The sequence below is a fragment of the Dendroctonus ponderosae genome, unplaced genomic scaffold (assembly GCF_020466585.1).
Source record: "Dendroctonus ponderosae isolate FM_Combo_2020 unplaced genomic scaffold, Dpon_F_20191213v2 Dpon_F_20191213_5, whole genome shotgun sequence".
Taxonomy (NCBI): Eukaryota; Metazoa; Arthropoda; class Insecta; order Coleoptera; family Curculionidae; genus Dendroctonus; species Dendroctonus ponderosae.
Window position 1 is genome coordinate 2950892 of NW_026018715.1, and position 18471 is coordinate 2969362.

Sequence of the window (18471 nt, forward strand, 5' to 3'; positions counted from 1 at the left end):
CCAGTTGTCATTGTCGAAGTTTGGGTTTGTGGATATGCTGAAGGCCCCTTGATAGTGTCTGGCGAACGCGTCAGCCTTCTCTTTGTCTGTGTAACGATCTATTCCGTTTTCGTCAATTGTGTCAGTAGTGTTGGTTTACTTGTATTGTGCTAATTTCTTGATTTTTTGCCAATATGTTTTGCCCTGGTCCTTTTCTATTTCGTTACATGTTTCTAACCATTTGTCTTGTTGGTATTGTCCAATCAGAGTTTTAATGTTCCTGTTGAGTTGGTTCAGTATCTTTTTTAGGTCGTTATTTTGGGTGAAAGTATATAGTCTGTAAAGTTCTCTCTTATGTTTTATAAGTCTAAGTATGAATTTGGGTAGGGTGTGTCGGTAAAAAACATGTTTTATTTCAGGGGTGAATTTTCCTTTCGCCAGTGAAAGTTGTTGTTGTATGGTTTCAATTGAGAGGGTCTGTGCTTGCGATTGTATGTAGTTATGTATGTGTTGTTTCACTTTGTCTATGTCAGTCTTAGTTAAGTTTAGTTTTTTGTCTCGTTTCGGTGTACTGAGGGTAGGTTGTGTATGCTTTAAGTCTATGTTAAACCTTATAGCCAGATGGTCCGATCCAAGTTCTTTACTTAGGTTTATGTTATTAATGATGCTTGTTAAGTTTGTTGTGTGCAGTAAAACGTCTGGTGTGGAATCAGGGTTTCCGGGCATCAGCAAAGTTGGTGGGGTGTGCTGTGTCGTGCACCAAAAGAAACTATCCGTTTCAAAGGGCCGTCGACGGGTTCGTTAAATAAAACTGCGAAGATGTCTGTACATAAAACTTTTTTCTGACAACGTCAAAATCTTACTGGTTTTTATTTTAGGTTTTGTTGTATTCGATTCGCTCTCTTTTCTCTTTCTATTCATCCGTCTCATATACTCGCATCTCCGACAGGGTGTGTTGTTTTACAAAGTCCGAATTGTTTAATAATATTTTCAGTTGTTTTGTTTTGTTCTTATTGAGGTTAAAGTCGCCCACAATAATTGCGTATTTGTAAAGATTTGCTTTGGTCAGTATGTTTTGTTCTAGGTTGGAGTGTGGGTGTATGTATGTCAGAAATATGTGGATTAAGTCATTTAACTAGGGTATGCAGTCGTTCAAAGGGTTGTTGAGGTGGGGAGGATTTGCTTTGCCTAGTTTGGTGATGGGTTTGAGAAGAACTGCGGCGCCGCCCCTGGCGTGATTGACGGAATTGCCGTGTCTACAGATGTACTGCCAGTCTCTGTGTGTCGGTGTCAGTCCGGGATTGGTCTTTGTCTCTACAAACATACAGCATTCAATGTTATTTCTCTCTATATAGTTATAGAAAAGGTGCTTTTTACTATTTAGCCCATTAATGTTGGCGTATGTAAGTCTTAGATTGAATGTTCTATGCTTGTGATTGTTTGTCTAAGTTGGTCGTGGGGTTCAGTCGGAGAATTTCTGGTAGGTGAAAGCATGTCAAACATCAGTATGTACATGTAGTTTCCAAAGAAAACCACAGCAGTGTCGACGCTAAAGTCGTCAATAAACTGTTTGCGGAGTTTTTTAGTAATTCCTCTCTGTTGTTGTTGCTTGTTTTGTTCAGTTGGCGTTTGTATTTGTTTCTTATGTGGTCATGTGTAGTAATTGGTTTGTGAATTCGGTTGTCTGTCGTTACTAAACCCGACACCTCGGCCGTTCTCTTGTTGAGGCATTTTACCTTTACGTTTGGGATTCCTTCTATGGGTGCTGTGGGGCGTTTGGGGCACTTCATGCTCCATGCTGCATAATCGTCCGAGTTGCATGTTACACACTTAGCCGGAAGTAGTGAAGTGCAGACAGTAGCCGGATGGTTTCCTTGGCATTTGGTGCATTTAACGGGCTTCTTGCTGTCCTCCGACAGATGGTCATACGCACAACATTTACTGCAGGGTGCAGGGATGGGTACAGGTGGTTTGCTTACCACTATATGGTAGATGCGGCCCAGAAAGTGCACACCTCTATCCGTCATAAGGCTCTCGTAAGTCGCATGGTCTCCAGTAATCAGACGCATTATTAGAGTACGTGTCCCTCTTTGCCTGGATATGATTCTCTTGCAGAATCTTATTTGAGGATAGATTTCCTTAAGGTGGTTTAGGAACATCTCGTCGGTGATATCGAGATCGACTCTTGTGGCCACCACTGAAAATGATGAGATTGGAGCTATTTTCTACAGATCTCTACATTTGTGGTTTTTGTTTGTTCCTAGCGAGATCAACAACAGTCCTCGTGAAGTGCTCATTTCACTTTTTTTTTACTTTGTTTTTCTCCTTATGCGTATTTCTCTGTCTATTCCAAGTGCTAGATCCTGTTCTCGAGCTCGAAATTGTCTAATTCGCTTATGGCTAAAGGTGCTAAATGACAGTGTCTTTGGCACAGCGAGCGAGAAACCGAGATTAACGATTTGGGAGATTACTTTCTACTAGCAATTACCAACAGGCCGTGCGGGTTAATTAAGAAATATATATCTATTAAGGAGGCCACTTTTTCTGTTTGACGAATTAGAGACATTAAACCAACGTGCTTATAAAAGATACATGCTGAAGGTTTGAATCTTTATGCAGATTCACCGAAGTTTGGTAACGAACTTTACACATTAAATCTTAGAAAATCTACGTTTCATATTGTTTTAATTATAAATACATAATCCAATTTATGTTGGTGAGTTTGGAATATTAAATATTAAATACCCATCAGAATTAAGGGCGCCAATTTATAAAGCCGCAGTGCGATACAAAAAACAAATATTTGTAAGCTTTTCGGCGAAAAATTTCATTAACTTTATTGTTCGCTTGTTAAGTAATTTTTAGCGGTTATTTGCGACAATTATTTATATATCAGCTTGGATATGAAATTTTTTAAATTATTTATTTACTCTATTTTATTTTTGTATTTTAAATACCGCTTTTTTCACTCATTATTAGTGTTTACACTTTACTTACCAAAATTCCTCGGCAGAAAAGCGAATGGTCAATAATTAGTTATTCAAAAATTAATATTTCAAAAATGCTTTCTGAGAATATTACCAAGTAATTTGGCGCATATTGCTATAACGTGTATGTAGATAAAACTGAAATTAAGTGAAATCAACACGAAGGAGTCAGCCTGGAGGCTTTGATACCTTAAAAGTTTGAACTGTCGCAAAAGGCGAGAATTTTTTGCTGTAAGTGGTGTATTTATCGGCTCTTGTGTCTTGGGTGTGCGCAACTTGGATGACGAGAAAAACATGCTTCATTTGCAATGAATCTGTGTCTAATACAATTACGTTATGCAACCAATTACTGTAGACCAACCGGACATCAACAGCGTTAAAAAATAATCATATAATAAGAGAGTTTTTGAAGACAATTGAGACTTTGTAAATATTCTGAACATTTGTTTGGCAAATTTGTCTTCAAATCCGGAAAAAAATTTTTGTTTTTGCAATAATTATGCATAATTACAGTATCAGAAGCAAACTAAAGTTACCTTAATTAATGACTAATAAAGCAAACAAAAAATGTTCATTTTCAAACTGAATACTGAAGCGCTTGACCATGAAACGAAAAGAACGGTAAAATGTTCATTGTGCTGAAATATATGTTGACTTACGTTTTTGATACAAGTGCAGCCTGCGTATTAGATGTAAGATGTACCTTCATACTTCTTACAAATGAAGAACAGCAGCATGAATTCTCAGAAATCGGAAGTGCATTTTATTATACAGGTTTCGCTCGTCTGCAAAATTCATCAAAATCCTTCCACTTCGGCGAAAAAGGTTCTTTAATTTTTCCAGCTTTTTATATTCAGATTTGAAGCATTGGCATGAAGATGATCGGTCATTTTTATGTGCATGTATCAAATAGAAATGTAAAACAACCAAAAGTTTAAGTTCGTGGATTTTTATTCTCCGACATCAATAGTATGCATTTATTTATTGACATCATCCAATTAATCACCACACCTTCACATAACACCTAGACGTCCATACGATGTAAAAACCAAAAAGATAATTCAATCGTTTCCTGTCAACAGGCGAGGAATAGCATCCGAACCTAGAATAAACAGCTTCCATATTTCATTGATATCTATTCTCAGCGCGTCTATTATAAATCACTTTCAAGAGTGATATACGATTATTGGGAAAAATATCTATTCAGCCTATCATTATTGGGTAATATTTTTTATCGCTGGGATTATTAAGGGTAAATTAATAAACAATCGCAAATCATCTTTAGATCTTTTTGAAGTGAAGTTCAGTAAAAAGTATAAATATTACGTTTTGATTAACTCCAAAAAATGTGTCTCATTCTTTATACAGTTTGTGTACTGAGGAATCTTTTTGAACAGCGATTTGTATTGCTTATTTATAATAATTATAATACTGAGCTTACCACTTACATCTTTTGTGCCATTTCACTGGTGTGTCGTCTTTTTCGGCGTAAATCTTCGATAAATTGAGAAACTGCTTCTAACGAAAATATATGTTCCCTTCTAAAAAGCAGTTACTGCGGCTGAGATATAAATAAATGTTTATCCCAGGTAAGGAATTAAGCTTTTGATATCGAATGACGTTTGGTTATATTGGATATTGGATTGGATATATAAGAGGACGTGACTAACTATCGAATAACGCTCATTTTATGTTCGTTATACTATTTTCCGTATTTACTGATCTAGTAGCGCAGTGTTTCAAAGTGATTGAGGTTCTCGTCGTCTCGTTTCCTGATGATTCTAATATAATAACCGGTCATATCTGTTCTGACACTCCATGTCTCTACTGGAAGATAGTCAGATCCATATTAAACCAGATAACACATAGCCGGTGGACACAACGAGCTTCTAAAGTCCTTATCCAATTCTAAATTTACCTGAATTACAAATAAATTTCCCAACATTTAGAGTCAAAGCAAACGATTCCTATGGGGAGATATTCCTCAAGCCAGGTTTTGATGGAATGATGAGCATTTACGAAAAAATAATAAATGCTTAATAACTGACGAAATACTTAAAGCAAATGTACTATTTATGTGAAAAGTATCAACTTGCTTATTTTAAACGAAACACCCTTTTATTTATATATAATGACATTGTTAAATTCTACTCCAAATTCTAGATATATTTCATGTATAACATCCCATACTTAAGTCTATCCGTTTTGATATATTTGAAATTTTATGTAAAAAATGACAGTTGCAGCCCCTCGAATAATTATTAATTTTTATTATAGGGGAATTTGTGCTACTTAATTTGAGTCGATTTGAAAACTATTAATACAAAGTGTTAACAAAATAAAAAAATAAAAATAGAAATAAGAACAATGAGTTTCAAAATACAGTTCAGAAAATTATACAAAATCTATTTTTTTCAAATGGCAACCCCCATTTTTGATAATTTTGTCTTATTTAATATTAAAAATAAGCGTAAGTTTGTGTAAGGTGGGCTTTTCCGAAAATGTTTAGTTTCGAAATTTTAATGTTTTCATATGGTTATTTTACATCCTGTCACTCTTAGTTGCCATTTTTAATACAATCAAATGTCAAAGGAACGCTGACAGCTGTCAGTTACTTTTTGAAAGTATTTAAAAATCATGACCAGACGCTTAAATAATACAAACGAAGATTATTTAAACTTCTTTATTAGTTAAGGAGAATACGATAAAGTTGAAAAAATTGATAATTGCTATTAATAGTTACCAAAATTTTGTCGCAATTCCTTTAACCTAAGTCCTTTTCAACAAGAAATGCAACTGAAATTAAGTAAAACATATTTCGTCATACGAAAAATGAATAATTATTCGATTGGCTGCAACTGTAATGCTTTACATAAAATTTGAAATTTATCAACAACAGGCTTGGGTATAGTATATTATACATTAAATATATTTAAAATTTGGAGTAGAATTTGAAAATGTAATAATATATAAGGTGTTCAATTTAAAATAAAAAAGTTCCGGTATAACCGAAAGCGTGGCCATCTTGAAAATATTTTAGATCGCTTGAACCCAATGACTTCGGCACAGTGTTCAATTTTCAAATTTCTCCTAATTACCGTTTTGCATTATCGATAATTACAGATATCGATCGCGTCGGTTCCCGTTGGGGCACCCTGTATAGAAATACATCCTTTCCTATTTAATCTTGTGGATAACCATTGTGAAGCGGTACTAATTAAATGATATCAAGCCAACAGCTATGATTGATCCTCGATCCAAAACTATTAGTTCCAATTTCCAAAGAGAAGTAGTTGAGAATAATTACATTTAATTTGCTGCTGGTATAAATATATGATTTCGCATAGCAGATTAATAATTATTAGTGAACACTGAATATTAATGAAATGGGATTCACAAACTATCGATGACCGTTTTTAATGGGGTTCAAGTATGAGCTTATTTATGTGGGTTTTAACAAAATCTATGTAACGATTGATGCCCGTCATTTTTATTAGTTAATGCAAGTATGTTGAAAATATCAGTTTTCGAGCTAACAGAAAGAAGGTTTGTTTACTAATTAGTAAATTAAAAAGCTTTTGCCATTCATGATAATGCGCAAAAGCTGTTTTAACAGAAGGTAAAGTTCATGAAGAGGCAGAATATTGAATAAGTGCGCCAGGTAGAAACATTATTTATGGAACCTCCTAAACTTAATGCGGAAAATTATTTCCGAATATTGAACATTCCAATCAGATGTTATTTGTACACACTTTTGCCGCATTTATTTCAATCATTGGATTTGTACTTTGAAGGTCCATCATTGTGATTGCTTGAACGTGAGGTATTATGAAGATTGTCGAAGCTAAGAGAAAAAGGATAGGAAAATGAGTTGTATTGGATTTGTTTTTTCGCTTGATGCAGACTCGCCAAAGCTGCACTTTTGGTGGAAATTATATAAATTTTAAAAATCTGAAAAGTAATAATGTTTTTTTTATCCGTTGAAGTAATCCTTTCAATTTACCGATACATTTTCTATTTGCATATCCCATCCAACTAGCAAGCACTAAAACTTTTATATATGAATGTTCGCAATCGTATCGTACGCTACGTTTTTGTTGTTTTTTATTTCATTGGCGGGTTTCTATATGTAGTAAGTTTTTCAAATTTTAACTAAGAAAAAAGAATGTGATAGCTCTTCTTTGCTGTTGTTTCAAAATTGCGTATTTTTTCTTTGAAAAAGGTTTGCTCACTGAGAAAAGTTCTGCTAAGTCAAATAATTAACAAATTTTTGTATCGCTTTTTAATGTTGTCTATTATAATTAAAATCGTATATTTTTTATGTGTGTTATGAAACTCTTTTATTTCTCAGAACACCATTTACACTGATCACTGTGATAATTTGGACCTTTCGAGAAATATTCTCGTTAAACTTGTACTGAGTAATTTATATTCAAGGTTCTGAAGCTTCAAGAAGAAATTCTCAGTAACAGGATTTCAAGGAACCCCTAATTGTGCCTTAAATATTTCGCTATTATAGTATATAATACATTTAGGTACAAATTAAAGCAATTTACTTTTTGTACATGATATAATTTTGTTCAGTTTTATTTTGTTCTTAAACTTATACTGTAGACCTTTAACTAGACCCGTAAAATTTTACTTTTTAGTTGTTCGAAATGTATTGAAATGTTTCAATTGATTATTCACATTTATTAAGAGAACTGCGAGTTTGCAGAACTTAATTATTTTCTAGCAATAACTGAATGGTCGTCGAATAGAATAATTTATATGGTTGATACAACCAATGAGATATTAAAAATGACCGAAACTGTGTTTTTCCCCCGTTCGGCGAATTCATACAACTTGATTTAGCCAAAATCTGTTAAAATTTTAGGCAGCACGAGTATTTAAAAAGAAACGTTTGTCGAATTCAAATAATTAATTATTAAGCTTAAAGTGCATGATTCTCATCATGCCGTCTTTGATTTTTGAAAACAATTTTTTATCCACTATGATTGTGATATATTGAACTACTCTTGATTATTACGAATAAAATAAACCCTCCGCTGCCACGCATTAAGAAATATTGGTAGATTGCGATACGAGACATCCAGAAGCCCAAAGATTTCTGGTTGTTGCTAGAAAACGGAGCACGTGTTTTGTATGTTATTTTGCTTATTCCGATAAGAAAACAACGGATCTGTAATTTTCATAACTTGGTAGTTAAAATATTTTATAAATTACTTTTGTAGTAAGTAAATAACACAATTGTTGCAGTCGAATCTATTTGTTTAAATATCTTTCTTTCTTGCGTTGGAGCCATTTCATAATTTATTAGTAAGTTAACTTCTGTAGCTTATAAACAATTCGTATTCGATTGAATTCGTATTCTATTTTTTTGCTAAGCATAATATTTAATTTACCCTATAGAAATGACGTCAGTCGGTGTAAATACTTGCCGTTGATCCATTTTCCGTTCCGGATCGATACATGCAGGTAAATATGAGAATCTATGTATGCTATTCAACTTTCACGGCCTTTTGTTACTAAAGTAATTGTGTTGACAAAGGAGGAAAAATATGAAAAGTTTTTTGTAATATGCTTAATTGGCTCTGTTCGGGTAGTCAATGTAATATTTCGATTTTACATTATTTGCCGCCAAAATTGAAAATTGCCCCTGCTTGCTCAAAACTAACAAGCATTAGCTGCTTTAGGCTTTCGCATGGGTTGAACGTGGTTCTTCCGGCAATTTGGTTAATATTTTGGCCCATTTCCTGATCTATATTTAGCCTTTCGGTAGGCTCGTCCTAAATTCATCATCGACGTTCGACGTCCGAAAACCGTACATAATTTGAATATTTTAAAATCTTGGCAAATAGTTTATTAAGATATCTGCATGTATTTAAGTCAACTTGTGCGTGGGGTTAGGTCTGAGCTGATCGATATTGCTGAGCGGATCTTTACTTGTATCAATCAAAACAGTTTTGAGAAAGCCTAGGAAAGTAAATGAGCATTTTCCTCAAAACAAATGAGTAGGTTGCTCATTTACACAACCGTTTATTAGGAAACGATCCTTGAAGCACATTTAAAATATCAACGTAAACGAGAAGACATATTTTTTTGTCACGTATCCCCTCTAAAGTTTCAGTTCAGTGAAATTTGTATTCAATGAATATCTGAATTGCATTAGAGTTTTATCTGCCCGCGATAAATATCTTGGCATACTTTTGTTCGTATATTACAAATGCTCTGTATCAGTTGACTGAAGACATTTAGTCACCATCATAATATGTCGTTTTGAAGTTATCCTTAGAAAAGTGTATATTTTTGCCCCAGAATTTCAGGTTTCATCCTTAAAATCACCTTAGCTGTATTAAATATTAATAATTTCATATATCGTGTCCATGATTTGTCGAGTTGAATAATTTTGGAACCTTAATAATTTATCCTTGATAACTGATGATAAATAGTCCCTTAAAAAATAACTTTTTGTATGTCTTTTTTATTGTAATTTTTTTCACTATTTGTAAAATACTACTTACCGAGGAAGGTGTCGCCTAAAATATGAAATTTTGAATAATATTTAAAATTAATTAAAATTTATAAATATAACTATACGGCTTTCAACATATTAACCTTTACGTTGATTTATTTTCCTGACCGCTGGTAATTGTTATTATATTATTTTCTTTCCTGGGTTCTAGTCACAGTGCGAAACAAAATTTTTTTGTATATCGTTTATTTCGTTACGTTTCGGCGGGACAACAGCGCCATCATCAGACTTTAAAATTCATTCGAACTCATAATTGATAAATATTATATTAATTTAGGTATTTTCTGTCTATATTTGCAAATGTAGAAAATAATTCACACAAATTGAAGGTTTCAAGATAAAATAAACGATATACAGAAAACGGAATAAACGATATACAAAAAATTTTGTTTTACACTGTGACTGGAGCCCAGGAAATTAAATAAAATAATAATTAATCTTTATACAATTTGTCAACACAGCGTGTCAATTTCATTTTTTCTTTAATGTTAATCTGCATAGTATTTCGGGAGGAATGTCCAATATTTTAAAGGAAAATTCTCTGACTCCAGGTAAATCAAAAAGTTCTCATAAACATGGATAAGCAAAATCTTTGTTTTATAATCACTGCGATAAGAAAAAAGTAGTCTTTTTCAAGTTTTTTTTACTCACTTTATCAATTTAGCTTTGAAATGTAAACCTAAAGTAGTATTTTTGAAAATGTCCTCTAAAATATTGTGCAGATCTACTAGATTGTATGCTATGGATAAACTATAGCTTACCATTTATTTTGTTAATTTTGTTGGATATTTTAAATCTACATATTTAGAAAGCAGGGCTCTCCGGACCCTTGTTGGGATTATTCAAACATGTTATCCCATTAAAAAACTTCCCATTCGTCCTTTAGCGCCGTGCATAATGTCGTAAATAGTTGCCTGAAACTAAATGTTCACTGAGTTGCATTTCCATGATTTTTAGATTTTAGAAAACGATTGTAATAATGTTCAGCAAAGAAAAATAAAAAAAAATAAAATTAAATAATGGATACGTGCCAGAAACGTAAGTTTTAAATATACGTTTATGGTTGGTTAACTGGAAACAGTTCGCACACAATGTCGGTAAGGTTTCTACTCGTCATGATTTTGTTCTGTAGCAGTCGAGCAGAAACAATAATGGAAACTTAATTTGTTACCGTGCGGATATTTTTAGTACATGTTTAATTAAAAATATCGTTTTGGAATTATAAACTATTATAATTATTGGATACGAATTTTACTACATTCTGCTGTTTATCAAGTTAATTACTAAACTCGCGAAATTTGCGTGTAGCTAAACGCTAGTTTAGTTTGGTTTATTTCTGAATTTCAAATTACAATTGCAAATACAGTTGTGTAAATATAAATAGCGGACTGAAACGGTGTTACATATTTATACGCAAACAGTTGAAACTTAGACAAATATATTAAATGGCAACACACCCGTTTAGCTTTTCCAAATTACTAATTACTAACTTAAAATTTAAAAAAATACTTGAAATTCTTTGCATAGAGGGTATAATATTGATTGACATTTCAGGATTAGATTTTCCTTGAATTTAAAAAATAGGTAAAGGTTAAAATTATTAATTAATTAAATAGGTTAAAAAAAAGGTAAAATCTAGATGATTTTTTTTAGTTGTTTGAACAAAGTAGTAAAACGTCACTCAGAAAAAATGTTGATGACCTTTTTCTTAGATGTGAAAATTCCAGTCTAGAGTCTCGTAAAGCTTTAATAATAAATCACTTACAACTCAGTAACCGATGAGTTATAACTCGGTAACTCAGAGAGCGACAACAACTCTATGGCGCAACTCAACACAGTGTTACCCCCGCCTACTACATATTGAATGTTTTCCGAAATGATTTCTGGTATTCATAGGTATAAAGTTCATTATGCTACCCTACTGTAGATCTCAGATTTGATCGTTGGGACATGGGGTTTTAGTATTCGTATATTTTGTATCTAATATTAGTTCACTTTACGCTAAGGCGTTTCTAAGCGTCCTGGGTATTTAATATCGCTCTTTTCATGGAAATTTTTCCACTAATTCAATAATAGTTTCCAGTAGTTTTGCCAGAGTTTTAAAAAAGTAATAATTGCTATTATAATGTTTAATTGCGTCAAAGCTTTATCACAATACTTGTAAATATTTAAAATTGAACGCTAGCATATGACAAGCTGACTCCATCCATGTTTTTCTCGGCATGATTATATTACATTATGTGTCTTCGAGTATCCCCGGGCAGCTGAATAAAACATATTCTTTTGCCCTTAACTTTATTTTAATAATGCTCCGCAGCAAAAAAGTCTTGGGTGGATTTTGATCAGGAAAAGAAGCATACCTGAGGGAGTTCATGGCCAGAGGAAGGTGGATATAATTTTGCCTAATGTCAGGAGGAATAATATTTAATTGTTTTATTAAAAAATTTGCGCCATGGCATGACATCCCTATCGGGACTTGTAGAATATATGCATAAAAGTACTTTTGAAAATAAGCAAATAGAAAATGTCAGTATTTAATACATAGGACGTGCTTTATATCTTATTAGTAAAATTATGCAGTCTTAGATTGAATTAACTGCACATAAATGATGAAGTATTGAATTAGCCATTCTAAGTCTAAAATAATTGATCATTTGGGTGCAAGGACCACTTCACTTTTCCATTAATCCGCAGTAATGTACATTTGGCGTTGCACCTCAAATAAGTTTTGTTAACACTCATTTTTTTCATGTTAGTAGACCGATCTACTTTTTATGTGGACAGGAACAATTTGTTCCCATTTTCATTTTGTCAAGCATTGACAATAAAATATAAGAACTATCGTATAACGTAAGGTTAATGGGAATTGCACGACAAAAAGAATACTTTCAAAACATTTAGATCCTAAATCTTATCAAAATTTCTTCATAATTTGCGACTTTTACTTTTGATTGCCCCAAGAAATTTAATATAGTCCAAAGCTAGACCTTCCGAACTATTAACAACTTCATTGACTCAAAGTTCCGAACCCCAAAATAGGTTAATTCCCAAGTATTATATTCATTGTGGTCCGAAGGGACATAAAATCAAATTATGTATAACATTGGCAATCAAACTGGTGTATGTGAGTTAATAATCTATATGTGAAGGTTCCCACAAATTTACTGATGTAAATTGATTCTCATTGATAAAACTTATTTTGCACAGGGTATACTAGCTTATTGTCAACATAATTGTACGTAAATAGAAGCAGCCGGTGTAACAGATTTTAGTTTAAAGTAGTTGCACCTTTATTAGTTACTTTTAGAACTTGGATAAAAGAATTTTAATTTCTTAATAATACACAGCAACCTAACATGATATGAGACTATTACGTTTTAGTTCTAGTTGCTGATTGAAAATCCGTTTAGTAGTGCCGTACTTTATAGTAAAACGTTACTTTTATCACCTGAAACTTGCCATTATGCACTGTTAATTTTTCCCGGATATTTTACCTTCTAACACTGTCTCTAAAATGTTCGGCAGGCACTACGAAAACGTTCCTGCTTCAAGCTAACCAGACCCATATAATGACATTCGCAGGGGTTTATCTTGTATTGTCTACATTATTTTCCGATGCTGCAAACTGTTTAAAGTACGAGTCGTATTTATAGTTTTCGAGGAACGCGAATCTTGCATCCATTACTCTCCATTCTAATTATAATATTCTATATCAAAACAAAAATATGTTTGGAATATAGACCTGATCTACAAGATAACTTAAAATGGGAATATATTCTCCGTGAAGGTATTGTCTGGAGCTATTTAGGAACCACTGAAAAAAATATAATAAAAATAACGTCAAAACCATAAAATGCCATAATTTTTCTAAATCAGCGACAATGGTTTTAATTTCCACCTACAAACGACTTTTTTATCGTTAATATCAAGTAGCTATCTTCATCTCTAAACAACTTGCCTTTATCCAAAATGGCCAAGTTTGTTATTTTACACAATACGTTAGTCTAATATGTTACAAATATCTGCAGATGTCAATTTAGAACTCACCTAAGCAGGATAAAATTGATGTATTTTCGATATTGCTTACTGTACTGAACTTTCGCGCGGTTTCAACACCCGATTGTGGCACTTATTTTAATGGATAAGAGGCAGACAATGAACATGAGACGCAGACGCAATATGTTAAGTAAACCTACCATGCCATTACGATTACATTTCAAGGTCTACAATCTTTACATGAAACGCAATATTAAGAAGCTGATTCCATAACGGAGGACAAACTTCATATAAATCGACTAGAACCATTTATATGCAAGTGTATAACCAAAAAAATGTGGTAGGTTTATAAGAAAAAGTTTTGTGTGCCATATAAAGTGAAACACTGGAATTTGGTCTGACACATACTATCTATTTTAAATTAACAAATACTTCATATTTTTTTGAAAAATGTACATCTACTGAAAAAGCAAATGAAACTCTAAATTTAAATATGAAAAACCAAGTAGCACACTAAAAACTTTTAATTGAAAATATATATATCTCGGAAATGTGAACGTCTAAAGCTTTTCAATTAAACAAATTTTAACAAGTATTAACAGAGTTTCCAAAAGTCAATCAACAGATTAGGCTCTCGAACGTGTTCCCTCAATCTTTCGTGCATGTTCAAAACTTTCCTCTTCAATTAGGTTTCAAATGTTGCGAGCATTTCGAAATATATTTAGCAAGCTACATATTCGTCCTTCTATGGTCTTTCTTGCCCAACATTTGGTGTGCGTTTTAGCTAAAATAAAACTAACTATAACATGTGAAGTACCATTGTTATTTCAGTCAGAATCTGCAAAAGCGATGAAGGTTTTCTCCTGAAACAGACAACAAATCATATCTGATTTTCGTAGCACGCGGTTTAATCAAACTGCATCACAAAAATCCCTTGGTTATAGACCACGCCACTGCCCATGCCTGATTGATTTTGTAAACAAAATATTTTTGATTATATCTCCTTCATTAAGGGGTCACAGCACACTGTATTAAACTAAGCAAAGTTGGAAAAGTTTATTCAGAACTAGGCCCTCATCAATCATTTCACCTTTCCGCAACTAATGTTCTGGATCTTAAAACTCTAAATCCGTCCGCCGAGAGCAACCTAACGAACTTAGCCGGTTGTAAAATATTCGGCACAATGACTCGGAAAGCTTCTAACAGCGGGTTTTCCACATTTAGTCGCAATTATCCCAACTTGTTTACTTTTTGCATTTGTCTCTAAAAATAAATAGAAAGCTTTCATTTCTTCTAGCAAAGCCTTCAAAGTTGTCTATTTGCTTTCAGGTTGAACATAGCTCTAATATCGTCCGTCCCATGCAGCAGCTTTCCTGATATTAACTCAACATTAGCAGAATCAATCCACCAAAGGTTCCAAAAATGGAAGAGGACGAGGAAGAAACTAGCATAGATCCATCGACAGGCACCAACCTTCGAAAAACTTCTTCTACGATCACTTTAATTCAGCAAGATGTATCTAGGACCGCATCTGCTTCAACTCTGGTGGCTGAGCAACTGGAAGACGAGGGAACTACAACCGCCACTCTTACCAAAACCACTTTGATTCAAACCACAGCTATCAGCGCCACTTCCCAAAAAATTGCCACTGTGACTTCTGAGATTGGATCAGGCTGTGTGCCTCAATGCCAAATAGTCACTCAACAGGCTAGTGGCGATTCGGTAGAATCAGAAACGGACAGTGTGAGCTTCAGAGTTAGCCCAAGATACTCACGCCTAAACACCCCACACTCCAGCTCTAGCCAAGAGGAATTTGATTTGCCCGTTAAAGGACAGTTTTTAACAACTGGCCAGCGAACAGAAACTGCTCGTAGCATGGAAAGCCTCAAGACAGCTTCTCGTAGTTTTCTGAGCACCAGCGAGAGAGATGTGAGAAAAATGTATTCTGAATCTACAGAGGCTAGAAGCTTGGAAAATATTGATAGGGAAATGATACTAAAACGCCATGCAGTTAGTGGAGAGGGCGCTGCTTTGTCTCTGAGCGCTTCCTCTGAGATTAGTGCCGAGAAAAAGCGGGGGTTATGGTAAGTGCAACTTTTGTTCAACAGAGTATTCTATTTAAGGCTTTATTTACGCAAAGCTTATTAGAAACTTTTTCACTAAAAGGAAAGGCAGCTATAAAACACCTAAGGCTTTAATGTCACACTTAGTCTTTAATGAAGCATACGTGGTTTTAGGTCCGGTAGAATGAGAGTGCCTCAACATCTCAGCTTGCCCCCTCCCGCAGGCTATCTTAGCCTTAGCCCTGGTGAAAGGAGGCTGACCATTCTTTCTCCTCACTCCCCACATAGAACACCGGAATTTATGAGCCTTTCCCAACAAACCACACTGAAAACTCGAAGAAAAAAGGCTACAATTTTGCCACGATTGATCTTACCCAGAAGTGACTCCGATATAAGTGAAGCTTTCTCCGAACATGGACTTGAGTAAGTGGTTTTTTATTTCTCTAACACTTTAAAACTTTCGGATAAGCGCAATGAAAAGTTTGGTTATTTGACTAGAATTAATTAAAATTCTGTTCTATGCTTTTTTCTCGAGATGTAAGAAAACTACTAAACTATATTTCCAGGCAAAACTTTCTGGCCGGACAAGTTTCAAAGTGCAATTAATATTTAAAAGCACTCAGTAAATTATGGGTTATTTACTAATAGTCGATTTTTGCTGTTTTCGGTTGAAACTTTGATAGAGTTTTCTTCCTTAGTGGTTATTTACAATTGTCAAGTGTAGGCGATTTCACAAAACACACGTTGTATCAGGACGGTGTTTATGTTGCGTAGTGGAACTATTTTAAGGTGAAGCTAGGTTGCTTGGTGCTTAAACGAATTGCTTTTCACTTGAATCATTTTTTATAATTTTTTTAGTGCCGTGTTTTGTAAATTTCTCTAATATTTTATTTTAAAAATTCAAAACAAACCCATAATTGGGAAACATTTGATTCTTTATAGGCTTAGCTGTCTTCAAAATTTCATATTTGTTTGAATTACTCTAATTCAATTAAGTAATACCGTTATATGAAATAATCGAAATTTTTATTTATTTTCAACAAATTTTGTTAGTCTGGTTCAATAAACACAACATAAAGAGGATTTACCTTTACGTGCCATTACTTTTCTGCTGCGGGCGCGCTAAATTTATTTTCAACCAATTTTTCCATCCACCGTGGATATACATTAAATATTAAATACAAATATTTTTGTTTGAAATATTTATCATTAATTGACCAATGAAAATTGCGATAATATGTTCAAAAGTTTGTTCACACTTATTAAAAATAATATATTAGTAACTGTTAATGGTGTTTGATATAGGTACAAAAAGTATTATGTACTAAGAAAAATTATTATTAATTTATTTGTTTCATGCTAATTAAATATTAAAAACAAATATTTTTATATAATATTTAAAAAATATTTCCTTTTGCTGTGAAATATTTACCATTAATTGATCAATGAAAATTGAGATAATATGTTCTAAAGTTGGTTCACACTTATTACAAATAATATATTAGTAACTTTTTGGGTGTTAATGGTGTTATATACAGGGTGATTCACGGTGGATGGCGTATCAGACGTTTAAGGAGAATGCGGTGCCCGATCTATCTGCAAATTTGTACAACGAAGTCATCGGATATGCTCTATCGGCCTAAATTATTTTCAGCAATGCGGGGGTGCCGCTTATACCGAAAAGTACATACAACTTTTTATATGTATTTTAAATGAGATACCCTGTATTTTAATGCCCGGTTCGATTGTCTATATATATATAATTATTTTTGCATAACGGTTCCTATATCTACCTAAGGCGGTTTCCGAAATATTAAATAAAATTAATTATTTTTAACCAAAACGTAGCCCCAAAGAATCTTGTATTACAGCGCGATTTCGTTATCTGGAAATTTAAAATTGTGGTACGGCGTTAGGAAAACCCTATGCTTGAGTACGGCGTATAGCAATTTGTTTCAAATTATACCGGATGTCTCGAAAATACTGACCTTTCGGCCAGAGATAAAAACTGTTCCAATTACATTTTTTCAAACATAACACCCTGTATATTAGTTAAAATACGGGAAGACCGTTAAATTCCCTGTGCAACGATATATGATGTTTCTATACCTAAAGTGTGAAATTGACGAAATAAATGGACATTTTTGCAAAAATTCGATTATGTCGACGTATTTATCAAATGTCGTAATAGTTGAAGATTTTGCAATTCTTCATAAAGTTCTAAAAGAAAATCGAATTTTCGTAAACTTGTACGGATACATGCTTGATCAGGATCCTTTCAATGGCACTATAGGCTAAGCTCAAATCATCTGCGGTAGAGGTGGGCGATTCGAATCTTTTTAGTGATTCGTACCACACAGGTTCGTATCAAGCAAAGATTCGTACCAAGAGATTCGTTCACTTCGTATCGATAGAATCGACCGAAGCCGTCAACATTCGTATTAGTTCACATTATGTACCGGTACCCATGTACCGGAAGGAATTTAACGGTCTTCCCGTATTTGAACTAATATACAGGGTGTTCTTTTTGAAAAAATGTGATTGGAGCAGTTTTTATCTCTATCCGAAAGGTCAGTATTTTCAAGATATCTGCTGTACGCCGGGCTCAAGCATAGGGTTTTCCGAACCCAGTACCAAAATTTCAAATTTACAGGGATCGAAATCGCGTTGTAATACAAGATTATTTGGGGCTACGTTTTGATTAAAAATAATGAATTTTATAAAATATTTTGGAATCCGCTTTAGATCGATATATAAATCGTTATTCATAAATAATCAGATCTATATCGCCAATACATCCGTGCAATAACATACAGGGTGTCTCATTTAAAATGGAAAATTATATGTACGTTTCGGTATTAGTGACAACTTCGCATTTTTGAAAATATTTGAGGTCGATAGAACATGTCCG

At 33.5% G+C, this 18471-nt stretch overlaps 1 protein-coding gene across 6 annotated transcripts in view; it reads left to right on the top strand.

The window, feature by feature from the left end:
• Positions 1-18471, top strand: part of LOC109544355 (cAMP-specific 3',5'-cyclic phosphodiesterase) — a 796409-nt gene that overhangs the window by 387749 nt on the left and 390189 nt on the right. For 3 of the 6 annotated variants that reach the window (XM_019914472.2, XM_019914473.2, XM_019914474.2), the window contains exons 2-3: positions 14827-15581; positions 15735-15983. The exons of the other annotated variants lie outside the window; for them this stretch is intronic. In XM_019914472.2, coding sequence (XP_019770031.1) covers positions 14920-15581; positions 15735-15983 — 911 coding nt within the window. In that variant the 5' untranslated portion in view covers positions 14827-14919. The remainder of the gene's footprint in view (positions 1-14826; positions 15582-15734; positions 15984-18471) is intronic. 6 annotated transcript variants of the gene reach the window in all.